This window comes from Canis lupus, chromosome 34 (genome assembly GCF_048164855.1).
Source record: "Canis lupus baileyi chromosome 34, mCanLup2.hap1, whole genome shotgun sequence".
NCBI lineage: Eukaryota > Metazoa > Chordata > Mammalia > Carnivora > Canidae > Canis > Canis lupus.
The window spans coordinates 23,063,312-23,091,199 of record NC_132871.1 but is presented as its reverse complement, the minus strand read 5'-3'; the positions used below and the strand labels follow the sequence as shown (position 1 = coordinate 23,091,199).

Below are 27,888 nucleotides of genomic sequence, written 5' to 3'. Positions count from 1 at the left end.
TTCTCTTTTTTTCTAATGGTTTGACTTTAGAAGATTTAATTTTTTGTCCATTGTAATGGGGTATTGGGGGAAATGAAAATCTATTAACTTTCCTAAAAATTCTTCTCTATTCTTTGTCAAAAATATTTAATCTGATATACACATATATTCAATCCTATTTTGTGATGGAAGATGTGCTTATTTGAAGACTCAGCACTTGCCATTTGTTATCATATGTTCAGATTCTCCCATGTAATGGATGTGTGCCATGTTAACTTGAAAGCAAAACATATCATTTGCTTTACAAAATGATTGAATGTCAGCCAGAGATTTCTTATGGAAACTTTGCCACCCTCTTCCCACTTGAGTAGTATCCTTATGAAGGAGCTCTGGGCTCCAGTCCTGACTTTTCCACTTATTAGCTCTGGGAACTTGAAAACTTTATTCTGGGCCTCTGTTTCTTCATTTGTAAAACTGGGACTTATAATACTTGCAATTCTTGCAATAGCATGTGAATTCACAAAATCATACTACCTGGCTCTTAGTGAATGCTCATCGAATGTCTGTTGAATTGTCCATCTGAAAATACTGTAACCACCTATTCTAATATTGACGCTGTATTAATTTAAAGTTGGCTATTCTCACTTATAAAATGTTTTATGATTTTTTCTTAATAGCCCTAAAATTTAGCTGAAATGTTTTTCATTTATAAAAATTTCAAAATATTTTATCAAAAAATAAGATAACTTAATTTTAAGCATTTTTATTTATTTATGCATTCATTTTTAAGGAGCTACTAGTAAGAACTTTGTAAGCTTAACTAAACTGTACTGACATAATATCTCTTATCAGGACTGACCTATAATTGGTCTTGAGACAAATCAGCTTACCAGTTCAATGCAATTATGATAAGGGTTAGAAAAATTAAATTCTACTGAGTCTTCAGTTACAGTTCTTTAGATATGAGGTGTTAATGTTCCTAATAACCCATGATTTTAAGATGTTTATATTTACTTTTCTCTTCCTGCCTTTTCCCTCTCCTAAGGGAAAATAGCTGCTTCAGATCAGAAGCTCATATTTTTCTTATTTGATTGATTGCAGTAAACTAGCAAATGATTTACCTATATCTTACCTTACTCTGTAGTCTGGTCAATGTGAAAGGATGTTTCTGGAATGAAAATTTAAGAATTGCCCCACTGCTTTAAGTCTGTTCCTTAAATTCTTCAGTGACTTCCATTAGTCTAAATCTTTAGGGTGGCATTCAAGATTTTCATGATCTGGCCCTTATCTGCCTTTCAGATGTTATCATAAGCCAGTCCTTCACCTAAGCTTTAATTAAATCTCTAACTCCTTCAGTTCTTGTGATTTTTGTGTATAGGTTAGACTTCTACTTAAAACCTACTTACCATTTATGTTCGGAACACTGAAGCCCTCCTTTCACCTATAAAAGTAATTTTCAGTTATTTTATCATTGTATATCTAACTACCCAAATCCCCTGACTAGTGTTAGTAGTTTGAAGTAGTTGTGATCTTTATTTTCATCCTTTTCTCTTCCCCCTCAAGGATCCCTAACATTTAAAGTCTGTTGATAAAGGGTGATTGTGTATTTTTGGCAATTTTTAAACATTTTCTTGTATAAAATAGAAATTGTTATAATTTTACATAGATAAAATTGGGCAGACTCCAATTGAAATAATAAATATGTTTTATAGCCTTCAGTTTGGAAACCTGCAGAATTATGATCGCCATGTTGGATGTATCCTTGAATAAAAATAGAATATACTAGAATATGAAATAATTGCTTTCTGAATATAACCAAGCAATTGTTGGCTATAAATGACCATAGTAAATTGGAGATTTTAAAAATACTTTGTAAGATCCTGTTTGAATTCTGTACTTTTCCATTTTTACACAGAAGTCTATTCATATGCTAAACTTGGCTAACTTGCAGAAGCATACTAACAATTTTTTAGTCATGATTTACAGTTTTGGGTCAAGTAAATTCTCTTTGGTATCAAAACTTATTTTTATTAATAAAACTATCAGAGAGATTACACAGGAAAAATGGGATTTAATGAATTCAAAGAACTTTGGGCAGCTCTTAATGCTTGGAAGCAACACTTCATAGCTATTGATCAAGACCAAAGTGGCACAGTAGAACATCATGAATTGAATCAAGCCATTGCTGCAATGGGTAAGTATATTAAAATTCTTTAGAATCTATCCAGATCATCTTTGTTCTTTGATGAGATGAATCGTAATTATTAGAGTTTAAGGAATATATTATATCAATTGTTAGCCAATTTGATTTCAAGATTGTAGATATATTCTGACTGATGACATTTAACAAAACCATTTTATCTATGATTTTTCCAAAAGATGATATTTTATACATGTGGTTGATAAAATAATTTCTAAATTTCATCTGTTCACTTTATTAAAATGTAGTCCCCTAATCATTGGTACTCACCATTTATATTGTATTTTCTGTAACTTAGTAAGATCTCTAGTGTTTATTTATTTAGATATTTTTACCATTTTTTTGAAATATAATTAATATGCAGTATTATATTAGTTTTAGGTGTACAACACTTCTATACAAATCCATATCAGGTGTTCAACCATTCTAGACATTACTCGGTGCTCACCACAAGTATATATACCATCTGTCATACAGTGTATATTATGATCTTGTTGACTGTATTCCCTATGCTGTATTTTTCATCTCTGTGACTTTATTTATTTTTTTATTTTTTAAAAGATTTTATTTATTTATTCATGAGAGACAGAGAGAGAGAGAGAGAGAGAGAGAGAGAGGCAGAGACACAGGCAGAGAGAGAAGCAGGCTCCATGCAGGGAGCCCAATGTGGGACTCGATCCAGAGACTCCAGGATCATGGCCTGGGCCAAAGGCAGGCACTAAACCGCTGAGCCATCCAGGGATCCCTCGACTTCATTTTTTTAATTGGAAGTTTGTACCTCTTAATTTCTCCTCTGGCAACCATCAGTTTGCTCTGTGAATTTAAGAGTCCCTTTTTGTTTGTCCCTTTTTTCTTTGTTTTGTTTCTTAAATAGCATATTTAAGTGAAATCATGTCTTTCTCTGACTTATTTCACTTAGTATAATACTCTATATAGGTGCATCCATGTTGTTGTAAATAGCAAGATCTCATTCTTTTTTATGGCTGAGTGATATTTCATTGTGTATATACCACATCTTTTTTTTTATCCACTTATTTGTGGACGGACACTCTGGTTGCTTCCATAATTTGGTTATTGTAAATAGTGCCTCAATAAACATAGGACTGCATATATCTTTTTAAATTACTGTCTTGCTTTTCTTTGGGTAAGTATGCAGCAATGGAATTACTGGATCATAGGATAGTTCTGTTTTTAATTTTTTGAAGAATCTCCATACTGTTTCTACAGTGGTTGCACCAGTTTACATTCCTGCCAATACTGCAGGAAGGTTTCTTTTTCTCCACATCCTCACCAATACTTTTTAGTCCTTGTCTTTTTGATTTTAGCCATTATGACAGTTGCAAGTGGGGTTGTCTCTCATTGTGGATTTGAATTTCCCTGATGATGAGTGATGTTGAGTATCTTTTTGTGTGTCTGTTGGTCATCTGTCATCTTTTTTTTTTTTTTTTTTTTTAAGATTTTATTTATTGAGAGAGAAAGAGAAAGCATGAGCAGGGGCAGAGGGAGAAGTAGACTCCCCACTGAGCAGGAGGCCTGATGTGGGGCTCTATCCCAGGACCTTGGGATAATGACCTGAGCTGAAGGCAGACACTTAATCATCTGAGCCACCCAGGTGCCCCTATCTGTTTGTCTTCTTTGGAAATATGTCTCTTTGGGTCCTCTGCCCATATTTAATTGGATTATTTGGAGTTTTTGGTATTGAGTTGTATAAGCTCATTATATTTAGATATTAATCCCTTGTGGGATATGTGATTTGCAAATATCTTCTCCCATTCATTCAGTAGGTTGCCTTTTCATTTTGTTAATGGTTTTCTTCACTGTGTAAAAGCTTTTTATTTTGGTGTAGTCCCAGTGATTTGTTTTTGCTTTTGTTTCCCTTGCCTCAGGAGACCTATCTAGAAAAAGGTTGCTTCAGCTAATGTTAAATTACTGCCTGTTTTCTCCTAGGAGTTTTATGGTTTCAGGTCTCACTTTAGTTTTTTAATCTATTTTTTTTAAAGATTTTATTTATTTATTTTAGAGAGAGGGAGGGGCCTAAGGAGAGGAAGTGGTAGATAAGCCCTCTGAGGGCTTTCCTCCCTGAACTCAGAGCCTGATGGTGCTCGATGCCAAACCCTGAGATCATAACCTGAGCCAAAATCAAGAGTTGGACGCTCAATCGACTGAGCCACCCAGATGCCCCACTTCTTTAAATCCATTTTGAGTTCATTTCTGTGTATAGTATAAGAAACTAGTCGAATTTCATTCTTTTGCATGCAGCTGTTCAGTTTTCCCAACATCATTTGTTGAAGAGACTCTTCCCCATTATATATTCTTGCCTCCTTTGTCATAAATTAATTGACCACATAAGTCTCAGTTTATTTCTGGGCTCTCTGTTCTGTTCTATTGATATTTGTGTTTGTTTTTGTGCCAGTACCACATTGTTTTGATTACTGCAGCTCTAGTATGTCTTGAAATCTGAAATTGTGATACCTCCTGTTTTGTCCTTCTTTCTCAGAATTACTTTGGCAATTTGGGGTCTTCTGTAGTCCCATACAAATTTTAGTATCACTTGTCCTAGTTCTGTGATAAATGCCATTGATCTTTTACAGGGATTGTATTGAATGTCTAGATTGTTAAGGGTAATATGGACATTTTAACAATACTGGTTCTTCCAAGCCAGGAGCATGGAATATCTTTCATTTGTGATAAGAGCTCTAATTTGATAGCAAAGGCTTATTTCAGTATGTTATGCTCCATATTATAGTCTAGCTTTTCAACAGTAAAAAACATGTTTTCTAAATTTTCTTTCTTATGTAATTAGTATACACAGTATATAACAAATACCTCAAAATGGGAAGTCTGCATTTTAGAGTATTTTAAAAGAATGTAACTTTAATTTTATTCTACCTTTGGTAAACTAAGATTCACTGTCTATTTTCTTTCAAACATTTTAACATAAAATGATGTTTAACCTGCTTTTACAGTTCATGCAATTTTAAGTAGTTTTCTTAATTTTGTTTACCTCTATTATTTTACTTATACTCATTTCTAAACAAAATACATTTAAAGAAAATTAACCTTTTGAGAGTTAAAATCTGAACACAGTGTACATTATCTTCAATTCCAATTTAAAAAGTTAAAACTAGTGACTTGTTTTGTAAATAGACATTTTAATTTAATAGGTGGTAGTTTTGGGGACAATCCTAGCCACATCATATGTAGTTCAGTCAGAGTATTAATACCTAATGGATTAAACTTGACCCTTAACTCAACATAGTGTTGAAAATTAATATGACCTTTTACAAAAAAGAAAACCACTAGAGTTCACATAGAGAGTTGCGTGCCACAAGGAAGAATTGCAGATTATTCAAATTTAAGAGCTTCAGATATATTTTAAAATATTCAAATTATTTTGCTAAGGATGCTATAGGAAATCTTAAGATTTTTATTACCACATCAGGATCATAACTTCCTACGAGGAAGCTTAAAAAACATTTGCATATAATTACATTCATTTGCATATTTTACTTCTATTAAATTATACCTTTCCTTTTCTTTATTTTTAACAAGTTTCTGGGTTATATTTTATTGTAGCCACATAAGGAATTTCTCTACATTTATTATTGTTTTCCCCTTTGAATAGATTTTTGTCTTTTGGGGGCGCCTGAGTAGCTCAGTCAGTTAAGCATCCGACTTGACTTTGGCTTAGGTCATGATTTCAAGGTCATGAGATTGAGCCCCGTGTTGCATCAGGGCTCCAAGCTGGGTGTGGAGCCTGCTTAAGAATCTCTCTTTTCCTCTCTCTATGCCCCTCTCTCTCAGTTTATGTGCTATTGCTCTGTGTCTCTCCAAAAAAAAAAAAAAAAGATTAGTGTCTTCTGTCCAAATCTAATCCAGTAATATATAAAGATAATAATTCTAGGCCAGCACCCTTCACAGTAAACTATACATATATTTGAAAGCTGCTAAAAGTAGATCTTAAAAGTTTTCATAATAAGAGGAGAAAATTCTGTAACTATATAGGGTAAAGATGTAACTACACTTATTATAATAATCATTTTGCAATACATACAACTATGGAATCATTATGTTGTACATCTGAAACTAATATAATTTTATATGCCAATTATACCTCAATGAAAAATTAAAAAGAAAAAAGGAAATACAAAATTTAAATGATAGAAAAGATCTGTAATAATATTTTCTCTAATATTCTTTAAAGAAGTCTCAAATTACAGAATTGAAATATTGAAGCATTAAAGCCTATAAGATACTTGACATTATATAAAAATCAAAATATATTTTAAAAATGTAATTGCTTTCTTAGTTTTGACTTCATTACAAAGTTAGACTGGTGATACTAGCAAGACAAAGGAGGCAAGAATGTATAATGGGGAAGAGTCTCTTCAACAAATGATGTTGGGAAAACTGAACAGCTGCATGCAAAGGAATGAAATTCGACTAGTTTCTTATACTATACACAGAAATGAACTCAAAATGGATTTGCCCATTTTATTACTTTATTAGTAATAAGTCTTTGATAGATTTTAATGTGAATGTATTTGGTTTCTAGTATATATTTTTATGGAATGAATTTTGGAAATTTATTTTACAATTGTTTTTAAAGAAAATGCAATGTTGTGTTCTTATGGTGTTTGGTTTTAGAAATTTTAATGTATAAATTCCTTTTTCTAGGTTACAGATTGAGTCCTCAAACATTAACTGCTATTGTTAAACGGTACAGCAAAAATGGCCGAATCTTCTTTGATGATTATGTTGCTTGCTGTGTGAAGCTTCGAGCATTGACAGGTATTGACATTTTAAAAATAGATGCAGTGTTATATAGCTGTTTTTCTGAATATCTTTCATTTTATTCAACTTTTTTTATAATAATGTATTTTTTACTTTTATTCACTATTAAATCTAATCACTTTTAAGGCTTTAAAAATTAAGTAATATGAATAGTGAAAATTTGTTATAGCTCAATTTTGGAAAGTTTCTTCATGTGTCAGTCCCCAGGATATGAAATCACTTGGTTTAATTGAGAATGAAGAGAGAGAGGGAAGATGGCAGGGGAGTAGGAGAACCATAGGTTTGTCTCTTCCCACAAACACACCTAGATAACTAACAGATCATCCTATATAGTCCAGAAATTAGCAGAAGATTGATAAAGGAGGAGACACAACTAAAGGGGGAGAAGAGGCCCCATCAAAGAAGGTAGAAAGGGCAGAGATGTATTTTAGGGGAGAAACGGATCATGGGTGCTACAGAGAGGTGGAAGCTGTGCTCAGGGAAAAGGGTAAGAGAGGAACACCCAGGAATGCACAAGGATATTTCCCCAAAGCCATTGGCTTGGAAAATGAGAGGGGCTCAGTTTTGTGAGTTCTTGCAATCAGTGGGGCTTAAAGCTCAGACTTTAAAGGTCCTTGTGCTAGGTTAGAATAGAGCCCAGAGGGCAGACAGCTTGGAAACAATGATCTGAAGAATGCTTGTAGCACACAAGGGAGAGTATTCACTCTTCTAAGAGCGTGTCCCTGAGAGGCAGTTTCATGGAGATACCTCTCCTGAACAGAGGAACTGGCTGGTGTCATTTCCCTCTCCCACCCCCTTAGCATAAATACAGAGCCACCTGCAAGAAGCAGTTCAGCACTGATACTGGCTGCCTAACTTGTTTATAGCAAACCTCTGCACTCTGGCAGGACTGCTTTCTCAGTCAAACTTAACTCAGTCCCAGCATGGTGGGCTTTTCCCCCAGAAGACCAGCACAATCCCCTGCCCACACCATGTCTCAACAAGAGTTCTGTAGAGCCTCAGTTCTGGTGCAGCTGGTGTTAGGTCTTATTTAATAAGGAGACCAGTGGACACCTAGGTAAAACTTGCCACATTCTGGCCAAGGACGGAACACTGCCCACAGCAGATGAGTAGAGCCTCTGTGTGACTGGCCTAAAGGACATACCAGCCAAAACATAAGAGCAGAGCATACACTGCACATACCAGAGACATTCCCTAAAGTGCCAGGCTCTGGACACTACATGACCTATTCTTCATAAAGTTACTACTGCCAGGAGCAGGTGCCATAACTGTCTTTTCTAACACATAGAAAAAGGTAAGAGACTTAGACAAAATGCCAGGATGGAGGAATTTATCCTAAATGAAAGAACAAGATAAGGCTATGGCCAGAGATCCAAGCAAAACAGATGTAAATAATATTCCTAATGGTGAATTTAAAGAAACTTAAGGATACTCACTGGGCTTGAGAAAAGAATAGAAAAAAGAAAAAAAAATCAGTGAGACCTTTACCACGGAGATAAAAGAGTTAAAAAAGAATCAACTAGAGATAAAGAATGCAATAAATGAGATTGGAAACAGGCTTAATGTAATGAAAAGCAGGCTGGAAGAAGCAGAGGAATAAATTAGGGACCTAGAAGACAAAATAATGGAAAATAATGAAACTGAACAAGAGAGAGAAAAATCATGGAATATGAAAATAGACTTAGGGAATTCAGTGACTCCATCAAATATAATAACATTCATATTACTGGAGTTCCAGAAGAAGAAAGGAAAGAAAAGGGGGCAGAAAATTTATTTGAAAAAAAAAAAAAAGCAGAAAACTTCTTTAATCTGGGGAAGGAAACAAACATCCAGATGCAAGAGGCACAGAAGATGCCTTCAAAATCAAGAAAAGCAGACCACACCAAACCTATTGTAATTAAATTTGCAAAACATAAGTGATAAAGAAAAAATCTTAAAAGCAGCAAAACAAAAGAAGTCCTTAACTTGATAAGGGAAGACCCAAAGGTTAACTGGAGATTTCTCAGATGAACCTTGGCAGGCCAGAAGAGAATGGCATGATTTATTCAAGATGATGAATGGGAAAAATCCATAGCTAAGAATAGTGTATCCAGCAAGGCTATCATTCAGAATAGAAGGAGAGTTTCTCAAACAAAAACTAAAGGAGTTTGTGACCACTAAACCATCCCTACAATATTATTAAAGAGGACTCTGAGTGCAGCAGAGAGACCAAAAGTGACAAAGACAAGAAAGGATCAGAGAAAATCTGCAGAAACAATGACAAAGTAAGTAATAAAATGGCACTAACTACTATCTATCAATAAATATTTTGAATGTAAATGGACTAAGTACTCCTATCAAAAGACATAGGGATCAGAATGGTAAAAAAAATAATAACCATTTACATGCTGCCTATAGGAGACTCATTTTAGATCTAAAGACACTTGAAGATTGAAAGTGACGAGATGGAGAAATATTTATCACATAAATGGGTGTCAAAAGAAAGACAGAGTAGCAATACTTCTATCAGACAAACCAGACTTTAAAGAAAAGACTAACAAGAGATAGAGAGCACTATATCATAATTAAAGGGGACAATCCAGTAAGGAGATCTACCAACTGTAAATATTTATGCGCCCAACATGAGAGTACCCAAATATATCAAACAATAACAAACATAAAGGAACTAATTGATAATAATACAATAATAGCAGGGGACATCAACAGCCGACTTGATCAATGGACAGATTATCTAAACAGAAAGGAAACAATGTCTGAATGACACCTTGAACCAGATGAGTTAACAGATATATTCAGAACATTTCATCCTAAAACAGCATAATATACATTCTTTTCAAGTACATGTGGAACATTCTCTAGAATGGATCACCTGTTAGGTCACAAATCAGGCCTCAACAAATATAAAAAGATTGAAATCTTACCATGCATCTTTTCTGATCACAATACTAAGAAACTAGAAGTCAACCATAAGACAAAATTTGGAAAGACCATAAATACATGGAAGTTAACATGGTACTAAACAATGAATGCATCAGCCAGGATATCAAAGAAGAAATAAAATACAGGGACACAAATGAAAATGCAAATACAATGGCTCAAAACTTTTGGGATGCAGCAAAAGTGGTCCTAAAAGGGAAGTATATGGAATACAAGCCTACCTCAAGCAGCAAGAGAAATCTTAAACAACCTAATCTTAGACCTAAAGGAGCTAGAAAAAGAACAACAAAAGAAATCCAAAGCCAGCAGATGGAAGGAAATAATAAAGATTAGAGTGGAAATAAATGATATAGAATCTAAAAAATCAGTAGAACAGATCAATGAAATCAGGAACTCGTTCTTCAAAAAAATTAATAAAATTGATAAACCTCTAGCCAAATTTATCAAAAAGAAAAGAGAAAGGACCTAAATAAATAAAACTACAAAAAAGGAAAAATAACAACCAACAACACAAAAACACAAACTCATTATAAGGGAATATTATGAAAACCTATATGTCAACAAATTGGACAACCTGGAAGAAATGGACAAATTCCTAGACATATATAAACTACCAAAACTGAACCAGAAAGAAATAGAAAACTTGAATAGACTGATAACCAGCAAAGATATTGAATCTGTAATAAAAAACAAACAAAAGTCTAGGATCAGATGGCTTCTTCATAGGTAAATGCCACCAAACATTTAAAGAAGAGTTAATACCTATTTTACTCAAACTATTTCAAAAAATAGAAAAGGAAAGAAAACTTCCAGTACTTCAGCAGTACCCTACCACCAAAACAGATAAAGACTCGCCTAAAACCCTAAAAAAAAAAAAAAAAAGAGAGAACTGCAGGTTATGTCTCTGAAGAACATAGACAGAAGAATTCTCAATAAAATATTAGCAAACTAAATCTAATAGTACATTAAAAGAATAATTCACTATGATCAAGTGGGATTTATTCCTGGTTTGCAAGGGTGGTTCATTATTTACAAATCAATCATCATGATATACCATGATACACATTAATAAAAGAAAGGATAAGAACCATATGATCATTTCAGTAGATGCAGAAAAAGCATTTAACAAAGTACAACATCAATTAATGATAAAAAAAACTCTCAACAAAGTAGGCTTAGAGGAAACATACCTCAGTATAATAAAGGCCATATATGAAAACCCACAGCTAATACCATCCTCAACTGAGGAAGTTTTCAGTTCTCAGATCAGGAACAAGACAGGGATGTCCACCCTTACCATTGTTATTAAATATAGTACTGGAAGTTCTAGCAAGCAGTCAGACAACAAAAAGAAGTAAAAGGCAACCAGATCAGCAAGGAGGAAGGCACACTTTCACTATTTGCAGATGACATGGTACTCTATATGGAAAACCTATAAGATTCCACCAAAAAATTGCTAGAACTGATACACAAATTTGATGATACAAAATCAATGTACAGAAATCTGTTGCATTCCAATGTACCAATAATGAAGCAGCAGAAAGAGAAATAAGGAATCAGTTCCATTTACAGTTGCACCAAAAACAATAAGATACCTAGGAATAAACTATCCAAGGAGGTGAAACACCTGTACTCTGGAAACTATAAAACACTATGAAAGAAATTGGTAAGAAATGGAAGGACATTCCATGCTTATGTATTGGAAGAACAGATGTTGTTAAATTGTCTAGACTACCAAAGCAGTCTACACTTTTAATGCAATCAGTATCAAAATACCAACAGCATTTTTCACAGAGCTAGAACAAACAATCCTAAAAATTTTATGGAACACAAAAGACTCGAGTAGCCAAAGCAACCTTAAAAAAGAAAACAAAGCTGGAGGCATCACAGTTCTGGACTCATGTTATATTACAAAGCTGTAGTAATCAAAACAGTATGGTGCTGGGATGCCTGGGTGGCTTAGCAGTTGAGCATCTGCCTTTGGCTTGGCATGATCCCAGAGTTTCAGGATCGAGTCCCGCATCTGGCTCCTGCAGGGAGCCTTCTTCTCCCTCTGCCTATGTCTCTGCCTCTTTTTCTGTGTCTCTCATGAATAAACAAATAAATCTTTAAAACAAAAAAAACAGAATGGTGCTGGCACAAAAATAGACACCCCGATCAATGGAATAGAATAGAAAACCCAAAAATGAACCCACAACTTGTGGTAAGTTAATCTTTGACAAAGCAAGAAGGAATATCCAATGGGAAAAAGTCTCTTCAACAGATGTTGTTGGGAAAACTGGACAGCAACAAGCAAAATAAAGAAACTGGACCACTTTCTTACACCATACACAAAAATAAATTTAAGATGAATTAAAGACCTAAATGTGAGACTTGAAACTATAACAGTCCTAGAGGAGAACATAGGCAGTAACCTCTTTGACATCAGCTGTAGCAATTTCTTTCCAGATAGGTCTCCTGAGGCAAGGAAAACAAAAGCAAAAATAAACTATTGGGATTTCATCAAAATAGAATGCTTCTACACAGTGAAGTAAACAATCAACAAAACTAAAATGCAGTCTACAGGATGGGAGAAGATATTTGCAAATGACATATTTGATAAAGGGTTAGTATCCAAAATATATAAAGAACTTATAAAACTCAACACCCAAAAAAACAAATAAATAATCCAATTAAAAAGTGGGCAAGAGACATGAATAGAAATTTCTGCAGAGACATCCAGATGGCTAACAGACACATGAGAAAATGCTCAACATCACTGGGAAAGACAAATCAAAACTATAATGCATTAATCACCTCACACCTATCAGAATGGCTAAAATCAGCAACACAAGAAACAACAGATATTGGTGAAGATGTGGAGAAGAGGGAACCTTCTTGCCCTGTTGGTGGGAATGCAAACTGGTACAGCCAGTATGGAACACAGTATGAAGTTCCTCAAAAGGTTAAAAATAGAACTGCTGTGCCATCCAGCGATTGCACTACCAGGTAGTTAGCCACTGAATGCAAAAATACTAATTCGAAGGGATACATTCACCCTGATGTTTGTAAAAGCATTATCTACAATAGCCAAATCATGGAAACAGCCCAAGTATCCATCAATTGATGAATGGATAAAGAAGATGTGGTGTATATAAACAGTGGAATATTACTCAGCCATAAAAAGGAATGAACTCTTGCCATTTGCAATGACATGGATGGAGCTAGAATATTAAGCTAAGTGAAATAAGTCAAGAAAAGGATAAATGCCATATGATTTCATGCTTGGGAAATTTAAGAAACAGACTTTTAACTATAGAGAATAAACTGATAGTTACCAGAGGGGAGATGGGTGAGGGGGATGGGGATTAAGGAATGCACTTGTCGTGATGTGCGCACTTGGTGACGTATGGAATTGCTGACTCATGATATTGTATACCCAGAACTAATATTACGCTATGTGGAATTTAAATAACCTTTTGAGTATGATATTAGTCATTTTTTTAGTGCTTAGGGATACCAAGTATTTGAAACTATATACTTAAGATTTTAATATTTTTTGTTTGTTTGAAGATTTCTTTAGAAGAAGAGACCACTTGCAACAAGGTGTTGTGAATTTTGTATATGACGATGTAAGTATTCTGATATTTACACTGTGTCAAAAAATTTAAGTGATCCCTAGTATCAGTACTGGGAATAATATATTTTATAGACCATATTCTTTTTCTGTATTTTTCAGCTAACTGCATATATGATCCAGTATTTATACAAATACCAACTTGACAATTTTATTTATTTATTTGTTTGTTTGTTTGTTTGTTTATTTATTCATTCATTCATTTATTTTCCAACTTGACAATTTTAAATTTTATGATGTGGGATCCCTGGGTGGCGCAGCGGTTTGGCGCCTGCCTTTGGCCCAGGGCGCGATCCTGGAGACCCGGGATCGAATCCCACGTCGGGCTCCCGGTGCATGGAGCCTGCTTCTCCCTCTGCCTGTGTCTCTGCCTCTCTCTCTCTCTCTGAATAAATAAATAAATAATCTTAAAAAAATAAATAAATAAATTTTATGATGTGTTTTTGGCAGTTTATCTTTCAAATTATTTTTGAGGGCAAACCGACCATTATTTTTATAAAGCGTTGTTTACTTTTGGTGATCTTTAAGAGAGAGGAAATTTTCATCTATGGTTATGATGCTGTTCATTTCTCCCGTCATTTCTCATTTCATATGGTTGTAATTAGCCTGAGTTTAATTAAAACTATAGGAAAATTATATTTCACATGTACATCAATATTTCGGGGGTTTTGTTTTGTTTTTGTTATAGGGGAGTTAGAGGGTCAGCATTTCCCTCATTTCCCTGCTGGTATATCCTGGTTTAAACTGCAAGCCTTGGAAACACTTAAAACTTCCCCTCTTGTTAAAATGCTTTTATGGAATGTAATTAATCAAAAACAAAAACCATTTTATTGCCACCAGCTGATGATTTTTCCTATATTAGTTTTTGCAGGGTACTATGGCAATTTGAACGTCTAGAATTTGAAAGCTGAAGAAACACTGTGAACTTTTTTTACTTGGAAGAAACTAACTGGACTACTTTGAATTTGAAGCTCTTGGGGCTTTTCTGTGTTTCTCCCTTTTACATCTGTTCCCTTTCTACGTATTTATCCTTTGGTGCATAATTCAGAGCAATAAAAGAAGCATTTTTGTATTTGGAACAATAATTGCTTTTAGGAAATTTATCGCTTAACAGCTATCTGTATAGTATCATAAAATATTGGTATATGATGAATTGATGTAAATAACTTTTAACCTTAATTTTTAACATTGTTAGCCCAGAAGACTGTACTTACAAGATAGAGTACATAAGAAGTCAAATAACGAAAGCTGGATAAAGCTAGTGTATACTTACCTGAAGGTTACAAATTATACTTTTTTGTTTGTAGTCCTTGGTGTTCAAGGTGAACTAGAAGAAGACTAGATTTTGTGCCATATTTGTGGAAGAATTTATTCCTTGATCACATTTTCAAGAACAGAAACTCGCTAGTCTTTGTCTATGAAGAGAGAAAGTTGCTGAAATTTTATGCTATAGCACCTTAGGTGCACCATAAGGCTACAGGAGGCATTTTTTCCCCTTGGCTTTTGTCAGTGCATATTTTTCTTCAATATATTTTTTTTGTCTTCTGTGGAAAAGAAGTTCTTGATACACATACCTTTTATGGCTGCCCTTTTTCCATCAGTGACAACGTAGATGGCCTAAAATGGCATCTTCCTTTTAAAGCTAGACTTTCTGGAAGTGATACATATTTCTAATGAAGTGTCAACATTTCAATGTATTCTCTTAAGCTAAATTATTTTATACATAATGCCAACTGTTAACAAAGTTAAAAAAAAGTCAAGTAATCTACCACTTTGTTTAAATTTTCAGAAATTGGAAGTTTTACTTTTTCAACATTAGTTGCGAGCTCACCATTAGCGTTGGTAAACTGGTAAGTCGTTGAGTGCAGGTGTGTAATGTGGGGGTACTGACCACCGCAGCCGCAGCCTATTTCTGTGGCATTACTGTGGAAGTTGCAAAGTGGTCATCAGATCCATAGCATTTAAGATCCCCTTGTGAGCTGTTGTAATTAATGAGCTGCTTTCCTGGCAAACATTCTTAGTCTTAGTTAAGATTTAAGAAACCGTGTATTTTTCTTCCACTTTAACTGAATTTCTTCTGGCTTCAAACATGAGTACAAATTGACATGATTTTAGTATGACCGGTGACCAAAATAATTATGCTTTTTATAAAATTCTGTTTCTTAAAGGGTGGAGGATGAATGGCAGTATCTTAAAAGAAAACTTTATAAACTTACAGAATTTTACATCAACTTTTAACGGTCCTGGAAAGGAAGAATTGGATAGTCATTTTGACGTTATAATTTTAAATAATTAGCTGCTATATTCATTTGGTCAGCAGTATAAAAATGTGTGGCTAAATAAACCATCTACTTTTATCCCCTGGCTGTTAGTTTTTTTCCACGAACATATATTTGATAATTGGAGAGGATGTTAACTGAGCCATAAACAAAATAACAGGATTCGAATTAGAAGTCTTGTTGGAAAAAACTAATATAAATGTGCTCATATCATTCATGTTGAATAAGGGTGATAATATGACTCAACAGCCTGGGATCTTAACATCCAACTTATAGGTAATCTACTCACTGTACTGCTCTGAGGTCTGCTATACTTTCTCTTATTTGGAGGCTAACAGTTGAGACGAAACTTTAAAAATGACATATGGTATTATTCATATAAGTTTTTGCCAAACACTTTGTATTAGAACTTTCTATATGATTCTCTAACATCCTTTTCTAAAGGTGTTCCTACGAATTTTGGTCACAGGAAGTCTGTGAAGTAGTTTTGATCAGACATATTTGGGAAATTTTCATCCTTTTCAGGGAGCTTGATAAAGCCTGAGGTACATAAAATCCTGTCTACTTCTACTTGACCCAGTTTTTCCAAACTTTTTTTGACCACAGAACTCCTTTCTCTAGCAAAACTGATTCTCTATGCCAGTCCAACTTAATTGCCAGTTCTTTTGTGCTTTCCATTAAATAGATAATCTTACCAAACATTAGGCATTATTTTACTTGGATTTTTATACAAATGAAATGCAGTTCACTTTTTAATGCTCTAAATTGATGTAAACAGACATCCATCACTAAAGTAAAAATTACATAGTCTGATGATGAACAATGACTGGAATATGAATATAGTGTGGTGGTTTGTACTGTTTAACTCACACCCACTTTTCTTGTAATGATGTAAATTATTGAATAATGTCCACTCTTAACATCTAAGTGCTTTTATTTATACAGTAAACATGTTTCCATGTCATTTTGAGAATTTTTTAATAAACATTCAAATAGCTTGCTGTAAAGTTTTGTATCATACAAAATCTGTTACATATATGAGATGCTTCAGTTCAAATAACAGTGCAGTAATTCGCCTATGCCTAAAACACTGCCAAATGATTAAATGTCAGGTATTGCACTTCTATTTTGAGTGGCAGTTTACACATGTTAAATTACATCAAGGGGAAATCAATACTATTGGAATCTTAATTTGGTCCACTTTAAGTGTAATTTCAAGGACGGTGCTCATTTGATCTATTTAGGCATGCATTCAGAAACAAAAAGTAATTTAAAAATGTCAAACGATATGTTTATTTCCAGAAAAGGTATTCACCCTGGAAGAAAGTAGAATTTATTAATGTAGTTGAAAGTCTGTGCAATTTAAAAAGTGACAAAAAAATCAATTTAAGTAAAATATACAAATCAAGTTCACTGTACTCTTCTGGCATTACTAAACTGGACAAACTAAATACATACTGTTTGTCAGAAATGTGCTTTTCTTTTGTCGTTTTATGATCGACAGATTCATAGATGATATGTTTTCTCCTATTTGTAACACTTTTCTGGGAACTTAGTAGGAATACATTTGTGAAAGTCTGATAATTATATTTAGTGAGTAAAAATCCAAGACTGCTTTCAGGTTAGGATTTTTTTTCTCTTAAATTTTAAAATACAACCACAGGTATTTTAGTACTTTGAAACTTGTATTTAAAAATCACATTTTTTTTGGTCTTGTAAGTACTTTGAAATAAATGTACTATGCTAAGCTATCACCTAAGAATATGTCTAGACTTTATAATAAAATTAGATGATACAAAGAAAAAAACAAATATTTAGAGCTTCTGGTATAGTGATGAATGCAGAGAGGATTTTAAACGAATACTGTTTAGGCAATTTGTAGACTAGAATAAGGTTATAACATCACATATGTCCATATATTAAGTTAATTTTTTCCTGTAATTTAGAAAACTGAGCACAAAACTACTTTCCAGCAAAACACTAGGATACTTAATGAAAAATTTCTGACTCACTATCAACTCATTATTTGGATGCTGGGAAATCTGTGCTTTTAAGTGTTTCTTGCCATGTCTTTTTCTACTTGTTTTAAAAAACATATTTTACTGGCATATGAAGAAAAGAACCTTATATTACTTAATATTCCTTTTACCCAGGTAGCTTGGTAATTTGCAGCTTTGTGTATTATTTTGCGAGCATTCAAAACTCAAATGTGCTTTTGTGTATCTGAATATACAGCAAGTAGACATTGGCAGCACTCCTACATTACTATGATGTGCCATACAGTTAGGGGATGAAGAGGGTCATTGCCGATGTGCTACTTTTATTTCCAGGTGTGCCCCTTCCACAGTGTCAGAGATGCTGGCCATTTGGAAAGCTTACAGAAAATGAGAATTGGGCTATGTCATTTAATAGCTATATTCAGACACAAGTATGCCAGGAATTAGTATCTTCAGATACATTGTATGCATGTGTGTGTGTGGGGGGGTGTCCCAACCTTTTCCCTTAAGCATGAAAATATAAATATGTACTTTATAGATACATGCAGTCATTGGCATTTTAGCTGGCTGTATTTAATCACTTATCTTGCTGTGATCACTGGAATTTCAGAGGGTAACCTGAACAGGTATGAATGTTCCAGAAACATACTAAATAAAGATCCATATTCTTTTGAAAATGATAGGCCATTTAAAAAAAATTAGGATTAGCTGAACTTTTAGATGGATATTTAATTTCCCAAAGCTATCTAAATGCGTCACCCCCAAATTTATCTTACGGCAAGAGATTTTAAGTTGTTAAATTATTAGCTTATTCATACTTTGATCTTTGATTCTCATTTTCTAATCAACCTCACTTAAAGATACCAGTATATTGCTTTCTGCTAATCTATATTTGATTTGGTTTTTCATTTATTAAATAGGGAAATGTTCTCTTGGGTTTTTAAACCTGAAAAAAATGAATGGTGGGGAATCTTAGCCATTAAAAGGACCAAATAGCCTTTAGTTTAGAAAATGCCACATTATGACCAACACATTTTATTGAAAAGATTTCTCTGAAGATAGTTGGATTTTCAAAAAAAAATAAAATAACAGATAAACGATTCTGAGGGGGTTAGAAATTAAGTGTATATGAAACTTAGGCAAATGAAAATAATATTATCTGGATTTTCCATTCTCGGTGAAAAAAATGAATCATGTACACATTATACAAAATTTATGTCCCATGTAATTTGAAGCTTGCTTAGTTATCGGAAATCTTAAGTCGTGAAACATAAATGTTTCAGTAAATTACCATTATGTTCTTGATAGCCAATAAGAAGTGTTTTTATGTTTCTTTAATTTTAGATTTACTGCTTTTACCATTCAATCCAGTTTACTGATGCCCCAGTGGAACTCAGTAAAACTGTAGTAGCACTGTTACAATTATGAGATTTCATGAAATACATCAGCACCACCATGCCTATATCTAGCACTATGCCTAGTAAAATGTTGGAAATAGTTGGCTTCTCTAATAAAAGTATTCTAACTAGCTAATGAGATTTACTTTCTTTTCCCCAAAATAATTTCTTTTACAAATTCTTGAATTTTCATATAAATAGATCAGAAATTATATGCTTCATTCTTAAATTATGTATATATACTATATTTTCAATACAACTTGTACACTTTTAGCTACCAAAAATTTGCAACCATTTTTACATGAAATTTACATTTTTCTTATTTACAGTTACTTGTAGGTTATTGCAAAACTAGTTGTGCAAGTAGATTACACTGTCAATACCACATACCAATCTTTGAAGAAAATATTTGCTAAAAAATAAATATTTCTGCACAGATTATTTCAAAAGCATCATGATTTCATGCTACATTATGTGCATAAAGACAAGGAAAAAGGATGTTTTGGTAGAATGTTTCATTACGTTTAAAGCATTCCAAGGTACTTACTACTTAACCAATGTGAGTGAACTTCTTTGTATCAGATGACGGAAATTTTCATGTGATAACACACATTTTTTGAAATGTACTCAACTGGCAAACATTCTGATGTACATTTTCCTATCTAAAATCATAGAATGCAAATTTCAGCTAAAAGCAGGTAAATGTGTCTTTCATTAAAATCGGGTGCCTAGGAGATGAAAACTAGGGATTCCTCAGTATGTTTATTTTTTTAATATTTGGGGAAAAGGGTGTCATATAATTTCAGTGTTGTAATTGTAGAGGCATTTTGAAGAAACTACAGAGGAGGTAATTATAAGATAGTACTGATCCTTGAATTTTACTCCTAAATAAATAAGGATGATGAAATGGTGTGGAATTTTCTAACATGTAATCAAAATACTTAATATAACATGAGTACAAAAAAAAAGATATGGTTTAAATGCTAACAGGTATGATTATGTTCAATCTAAAAGCAGTATGCACAAGGGAAGTATAAAAAATACAGGTTAAACATACAGTGCTATAAAACCGTATGTGTACCAAATTATTTTGTATCTCTTAAATTAACTAATGGAAGTAACAAACGTCATGACTACAATTTAGGAATTCAGCTGTTTTGACATTAGCTCTTCAAGAATAACCATGCTAATTTTGCCACTTCTCATAATAAAAATATTTTATTGGGAGCATTTCTATAATACTTGCTACTCTCATTTAAAAGTTTGATTATGATTGCTAGAAGAATGAAATTGGTCAATTGACTGTATAGTTCTGTGTTCTTAACATTGCATTCCTATAAATATGTTATCTGTCTATTCATAGTAATAATGTATTAGTTTTAAATAACTTATTAGTCATCTTTCTCCACCTCTGCTTAATAGTTTATATAAATAAGCCTTGCAATGCTTTCTTTTCATGCCGTCAATCATTAATAATTCATGTCTTCCTGTGAATTTTCTCTTCTGTATTGCATATTCTTAGAGTAAGGTGTATTTGTACCACAACCTGTAATGAATCTAAGCTCAGGCACTGATCAGTCACAACAACTAATACTTTATAGAGCATTTTAAAACATCCTTTTAGTTTTTAAAATGTTAACATCACTTCATTGTAAGTTAAATGGAAGCCAGAGAAAGTAGCGTTGAATGAGAACCCTTAAGAAGTTAGGAGGGAGGGAGGGGGAAGCTATTGCATACCTAGAAGACAATTGCAACGCAAACATATAATGCTATCGGTATTGGACAAGGGCAAGATTTGACAAATCCTGGGATGCTGTGGTAGCATCCCTAGCACTGGTGTTCTCCTTCTCTGACTAACTGGGTCTTTGAGAGTGCTGTGAGAATCACTAGAGATTTTTGTCACAAATGCTGTCTGTTGGGTAGAGGAAAGCGCCATGGGAGGATTTCAGAAGACCTAGGTCATGCTATGGCATTTCCACCATAATAGCACCGTATTGTAATGATACACGTGTTACATAATGACCTTACCCTTACATGGTGCTTAATGGTGTACAGGGCACTTCCACATATATGCTTCAGAGGCTCCTCAACACCTCTCAAGATATTTAAGACTGTCCCTCTATAGTTTTGGCTCCTGGCTCACTGAGAGTTTGTCTTGAAAGTAAGTGGAGAAGGTAGGATTTTAATTCAGGTGTACCACATTGAGTCTTGCCATTTCTACCACTGCACACTGGACTTAGGCTGGCTGCCTGACGTATCTGTGCATGGCAGTGTGGGCCTAGATGCCTGCAAAGAACCACTACAACTATCAATTCTGTTTTTCTGAAGAAAAAAAAAGTGTACTTTCCTTTAAGAGTGTGTTTTGAAAATGCATTTTCCAATATCCATGTGGGAACTATATCGTGGATCTAAAGAGAGGCTTTCCCGGTGAGCTAGTCTTTACAGACCACATTCTACTAGTACTGAATTCACAGATCACCTTGCATACCTGGCATTTCACACTGATTCAGGGTAGATAGGTTTGTAACAATGACATTCATACTCTCGCTGTTATTATAAATAGTAAGTATTACTTTAAAGCTATAAACCTAATAGTGCAAAATACAATTGGAGAAAATAACTACACTTGTGTGTTCTGAATCAAAAACCTCAGTCTTGGTAATGGCTATTTAGCTGGAGACATATAGCACATTACATAAAAGCTAATTTGTTTTCCTGATTGTTTTTAATATCATGTTCCTAGATGAGAATCAAAGAGTCTAGAGTTTTGGGGGCACCTACTTTGTGCCAGGCACTTTACTACATGTTCTCTCATTTCTTCCTTAAGTTTCTTGAGACAGGTATCTCATTTTTACAAATTCAGGAAAAGGACTCAGGGACCTTATTAAATTGGTCAGGGTCACACAGCTATTAATGAAAGAACTCATCCTGAGACCCATGTTGGTCTGACTGCAGAGCCCATGCTCTACATTGATGATTCTCAAAGTTCTTATGTTTACTAGGATGATATAGGGGAGAACTTGTTAAAAGATTATTGCCAGGTCCCACCCCTGGAGTTTCTGACTCAGTAGGTCTGGGTAGGGCCCAACAATATCCATTTGTAGCGTGTTCCCCGAAGGTGTTAGTACTGTTATTCTAGGACTACATGTGAAGACCAGCTTGTCTTCCAAGTGCCTCTAACTCACATGACAGACACATTTGTTGTACTGCAAAAATATGATTAGAAATCAAATAACATTTGAAGTTTTTTGTAATTTATAAAAATTTTGATTTGCAATAAGAAATCTACTCAAATATATTGATCTACTTTTCGTTTTAACCACAAATAAGCAGTTTAAAGACTACTGTATTATAAATTAGTCGGTGCTGTGATTCATTTTTAATAACTAGATCTACTACATTTTCTCTCTTTTTTTAACCATGAAAAGCCTTCAAAGGAAAGATGCTGTAAGAATGATTATTTTAGATATGCTGATGAGGTGCTAAATTTTAACCTTTGATAATATATGATGGGAATTTTAAAACGTTTAGTTAAGGACATTGTTCTTTTAGGCATTTTGGAACCATTGCTAAAGATAAAACTTCAAAAAAGATCTGTAAGCAACTCTCATACATACGTACTCAACCTCACACCAAGTAGTTTCCATATCTTCTGACTGGGACAGTGGGAAGATTCATCTCTGATGACCAATCCGTTATCATGGACCTAAAAAACTAGGCTATCCCAAATTTGCCTCTGCCTTCTCATGTTGGTTGAATGAGTGATTATTAATTTAAAAATCCTGCAAGGACATTGCTTCAGCATTTTTCATCTGTAGTTTCCTTATCAACTAATTAGAACATGGGACTCCCCTATGGGGTTAAATGATACTTCCAGCTCTCTGCCCAGCAATTAATAACAGTGGGAAAATTTGTCACTCAGGTAACTTCAGATTTTAGATGGCATTTTATTTAGGCTTGGGAACCAGGTAAAGATTTTAGTTGGAGACAAAAGGAGTTTTGTTAGTGTTTCTAATTACCTAGAAGGAGAGCACTGCTATACTGCTATAATGGGCTGTAGCCTTAATCCTGCCTTTCGGGAGGATTCCCACATGAAGGGATCAGATTATTTGCTACAGCCCAAGGGAAAAGTGACAATGACTTTAGGCATTAGACCTCTGGCTTGGACAAGGAGATGGATTTTGTAACTACAGAGAATTGCTTTGGTCATCCATAAGTCATTTTAACCATTGAGCCTCTGACATTTCTGCCTCACTAACTACATCTTTAAATTGTTTAGGTTCTTTGTATGCTAGGATCCTATAAGAGGGGACCTTCTTAATCCTAATTCTCTGAGACTTAGAGTGTAATATCAAGCAATTCTTTTATGTCAAGGAATTTAGAGGAAAAAAGTTTGTGTTATGCTAGAATTTAAACAAGCTGAATACTTGTACACTATTCCTCATCTTCCCATGCCTTCATGCTCAGTTTTTATAGAGAAGTATGAAGGCTTTACATGGAATGCTGAATTTTACACATGTCATACTAATGTTGCCGCTGAAGCATTCACTAATCCAACAATCAGGATTAAATTCCTCAGCTCCAAATCCTCGCTCCCTACAGATGAACAGTCTCTGATAAATTCATTCTGAATTTCCCTGGAGCTTAGGCTGGCAATCCTTATGGAATTTGTTGCAGCTGCAAAAATGTGCCTAAAAATGGATATAAAATCCCTAAATAGTCCTCTGAATCCAAGTTAGCCATTTCTTTCCCCCTGCTAGGCACACACAAGTGTTTGTTGAATCAAAGAAGGAAAGCATCAGTTAGTCCCTACATGTGTAACTACATCAACACCACATGGTTTGGGAAGCTAGCTTAAGTTGTTCTGTTTTTTATCGAATGGACTGATCATTTTGCCATACATACTTGTTTTGCTTTTTCAAATGTTTAGCAGGGATACGAATTTGCTCATGCCTACAGACTGCCTCCCACACATGTGACCATTTAAAATTGTATAGGGAGCAACTTAAGGTCACTTTAATCATATTTTAAATAGTGCAACCGCTTTGTAAATGTAAATGAGTTGCTTATATTTGAAACTATTAGTGTCAGAGGTGAAAGTAAGTCAACAGATTAGATTTCTATCCCTTGGGATAGAAATTAATCCATTTAATAATGCGCACAGATATAATATCTTTAAAAATATATGCGAGTATAAGAATTATTAAAGAATGAAGAAACTTGCAAGAATTTCAAAATTTTGTTAGGGCAGGATATAATGAGCAAGCCCATAAGAAGTTTAAAATTGTACTCAGATGAATTGAGAAATAAAACTTGACTAAAAATTGACAAATCGGATTCTTGCAATTTTTTTCCATATCTCAATTTTCTGAGAGGCATATCCTCCCTCCAAAAAAATCGAACAGTTAAAGACACTGACATACATTCCATCATATGTTCTGATATTCTGGGGCTCAAATATATTGATCCCAATGATAAATAATACATTTTCATACGTGTTTGAATAACTGAACAAAACTGAAATTTTACTGCTGGTGTGTTTTTTTCTTTACCGGCAGGTAAAAGCACATGGGTTTTCCACAGCTGGGATAAGAAAACCATGGAACAACATGGAAGCTAGTTTTACCATGCACATCCACTAGGTTGCACATTTTTTAAAAAGATCTATGTGCGTCCACTCTTTTGATCCAGTTCAGGATTGCACTAAAATATGAATCAGAGCAAAGCTGTGTACGTCACTCATGCTTTAGCAGTTGTTGAGAAGACTCCCTCCCCACCTCACAAAAAAAAAAAAAAAGAAAAATGACGAAAAACTTGTTTCTAAATGTTCAAGGAAATGTGCCAGTGCGAAATATTTTAGGTAGTTTGTAAATTAAGTTAGAGACAGAATTTTAAATAGAAAGGCCTTTTTGTCCTCATTAAAGCTGGCCTATATTCGTGTATTAGGAGATGACTCCCTACGTGATCAGAGATTTAGAACTCTAAAACTTTTTTTTTTTTCAGTGTGGTGACATGAATGTAACTAGAAACATGTTGATACAGAAGGGTATCTATCTGTTCTCAAAGTGACTAAGCTCCTTTTCTCCCCCTGGAACTTCCATGAGTTGAGGATCATCTGATTTGCATCCATGAGCAATGTTATTCCTTGGTTTCTTACTTGCTTGGAAGGCATTTTCATAACAAAATACTGGGGTAGTAAAAGTAGTAAGTAGGAGTCTCCATGCAAGAGAAATTGGAGTTTCCTAACATGCACATGATTTAAAAAAAATAATAATAAGATGCCTTGAGATGCTGGCAGTTTTAACATTTGGAACAAAAGAGTTCATATGTATATTTACATCCTAATTGCTCAATTTTCCCTTACAAGCTTCAATTTAGGAAAATATACAGTACTTTTGCATATAATGGTAACTTGTGAGCCCCTGAGTCAAGTAGAGAGGATTTAAATACAAAAAAAGGAAAACAGCCATTAAAAGCACTTACATTGTATGTGAGTAAATAGTACAAAATGATTATTTCCCTGGAAGACCAGGATCAGAAACATGCCTATGAAGACCCAAGATTCCTACAGTGCTTAGGGATGAATCTGTCAAAGAAGGATGCCTAATTGGATGAAGGTAAGTTTTTCTTTGCCGAGGGTGAAGCTCTAAAGAGAGATCATTGTCTTGTTTTAAAAGTGAAGTCAAGTTGTCTTCTGAAGCTGTGTTCAGATGCACCCCACTTGAGAGGGATTCTTTGGATTTAAGTTTAGATTTTTCAAGGTCTAGAAATTCAGGACACTGAGAGAAAGATAAGAAAACACTTTTTTAAATAATTCATTTGGACAGACTCCTAAAATTTTACTCATGAAATCTAAATACATTTTATTTCCCCACAAATCTATATTTGATTAGTGGTATTAACTAAACTTTCCTTCCCAAAGATGAGTCTAGGCATTAGAGGTTGGGCATCAGTTTATCCTAAACAACGATTCCAAATACTTTAATTTTACTCTGCGGCCAGATCAAATTCTTAAAAAAAAATAATAAATTTAATATTGAATTTTCCAGATGAGTCTTAATTGAAAATTCAAGACAAAACTGGGATCAGAAACAGGAGTCATATGGTGAGTAGACAGTGTAAGGAGGAGAGAGAGAGAAAAAACAAAAACAAAAACAAAGAAATATCACTCATCCTTGGCCAGAAACAATTACCTAAATCCACTGAAAACAAAGAACGAAGTACATGGTTTTGCCATATCGGAGACATTCAGAACTAGTTAGGAATAAATACATTTCTACTATCATATATCAGAAAGATTTCAGTATTTTCCTTCTGTACATTTCCCCATTATTGATGTGGTCTCATTTCCTAGAACATTTTGCACTAAATTCCCAAACTCCTAAAAAAGTTTACAAGACTGTTCAGTAAGTCCTTGCCCTTGGGTCCACCTTTCTTAGGTCCAATTTGGCTATTGGGTTTGAGCAATTAAGAATAATTTCCTAACTGGAATTCCAAGGGAGTTAGACTTTTCATATTAACATAATTCAAAAGCACTTAGGGGTCTTCAGAGGCAAGATAAAGGACACTTTAATCATCCTCCTCTTACCATGATGGAGATGAGAAAAGTTTCCAGATCTCTGGTGAGGGGTGGGGCACAAATGAGATTACTAGTCTGCTGGCCCTGGAGCCTCAGATCTTTGAACAGCTGCTATTTCTCCTCCCCTTTCTTCCGGAGAGCCTGCCCATGAGTGCCCCTTGTCACCACAGCCAATTACAGACCTTTCTTTGAAGCACTTTTTGGATCCAGGGCTATCAGCTCTACCATACGTAAAATTAAGCAGATTGATTCTTGAAAAGAATTTTTTTTTTTTAGAAAAAAAAATCGCTAGTGTTTTAAAATCATTCTTCTAGATTTACTGTTCTCAAACTTGAAATGAGCATAAGAATTAGTGGGGAGCTGGTTTAAATGCAGATTATAGGGGGTTATTCCCAGAAATGTAAACCGAGCAGAAACAGATGGGGATGAGAAACTTCATTTCCTATAGCACCCCAGATGATTCTGATTCAGGTGGTCCCCAGAAACACATCTGGAGAGATATTTACTCTCGGCTCTACACTACGGACACTCACTTGTGAGGAAGGACTGAAACTTCGGTCCGTCTTGATGGATGCTGCGGGGGGGCTGGTTCTCATCAGGCGGATGACCGGTCTCTGATACTCGGCTCCAGCAGTTACCATGCTGTAGGCTGGGGGGACCACGGTGGTTTGTTTCTGTAGCAACTGTAAGATGGTCTGGATGTCAGCAGTCATTTGGGATTCAAGTCTGCAGGACAGACACAAATGGGGGAAGACAATCCTAAAACAGTCCAAGATTGCAAAGCATTTGAGAAAATTTCAAGCACCACTAACAGATGTATGGCCCTGCTTTAAACAAGAAGGACAGGAGAGGGAGCACGGAGATTCTCTCCCGGCTGCTGCTTAGTTCCTAAGTCCCACTAGTGGTTCTGATAAAGCTCATTGGTTTTGGGCTCCTTTAATAAGATCTTAACAGAAATGCAGCTGCATCAAAGGAGACTACATTTTTTTACTAATCTTTATTGATTTCAAATGTAAAACACGTCGAGACTCTATTTTTAATCAGTAATTTGCTTCTTAATCAGGCTTTGCTCACTTTCTTGTGAGCATTTTATTTATTCTTTAAAATGGA

At 34.4% G+C, this 27,888-nt stretch overlaps 2 protein-coding genes across 9 annotated transcripts in view; one reads left to right on the top strand and one right to left on the bottom strand.

The window, feature by feature from the left end:
- Nucleotides 1–15,883, top strand: part of GCA (grancalcin) — a 52,687-nt gene extending 36,804 nt beyond the window's left edge. For all 7 annotated transcript variants that reach the window (XM_072811062.1, XM_072811060.1, XM_072811059.1 and 4 more), the window contains 5 exons: nt 1,692–1,735; nt 2,026–2,173; nt 6,857–6,970; nt 13,463–13,521; nt 14,389–15,883. In XM_072811062.1, the coding sequence (XP_072667163.1) occupies nt 1,692–1,735; nt 2,026–2,173; nt 6,857–6,970; nt 13,463–13,521; nt 14,389–14,415 (392 nt within the window). In that variant the 3' untranslated portion in view covers nt 14,416–15,883. The remainder of the gene's footprint in view (nt 1–1,691; nt 1,736–2,025; nt 2,174–6,856; nt 6,971–13,462; nt 13,522–14,388) is intronic.
- An 838-nt stretch (nt 15,884–16,721) lies between these two features.
- The window catches only part of KCNH7 (potassium voltage-gated channel subfamily H member 7), a 474,114-nt gene continuing 462,947 nt past the window's right edge, over nt 16,722–27,888 (bottom strand). For both annotated transcript variants that reach the window (XM_072811055.1, XM_072811056.1), the window contains exons 15-16: nt 27,312–27,504; nt 16,722–25,978 (exon numbers count right to left, since the gene is read on the bottom strand). In XM_072811055.1, coding sequence (XP_072667156.1) covers nt 25,712–25,978; nt 27,312–27,504 — 460 coding nt within the window. In that variant the 3' untranslated portion in view covers nt 16,722–25,711. The remainder of the gene's footprint in view (nt 25,979–27,311; nt 27,505–27,888) is intronic.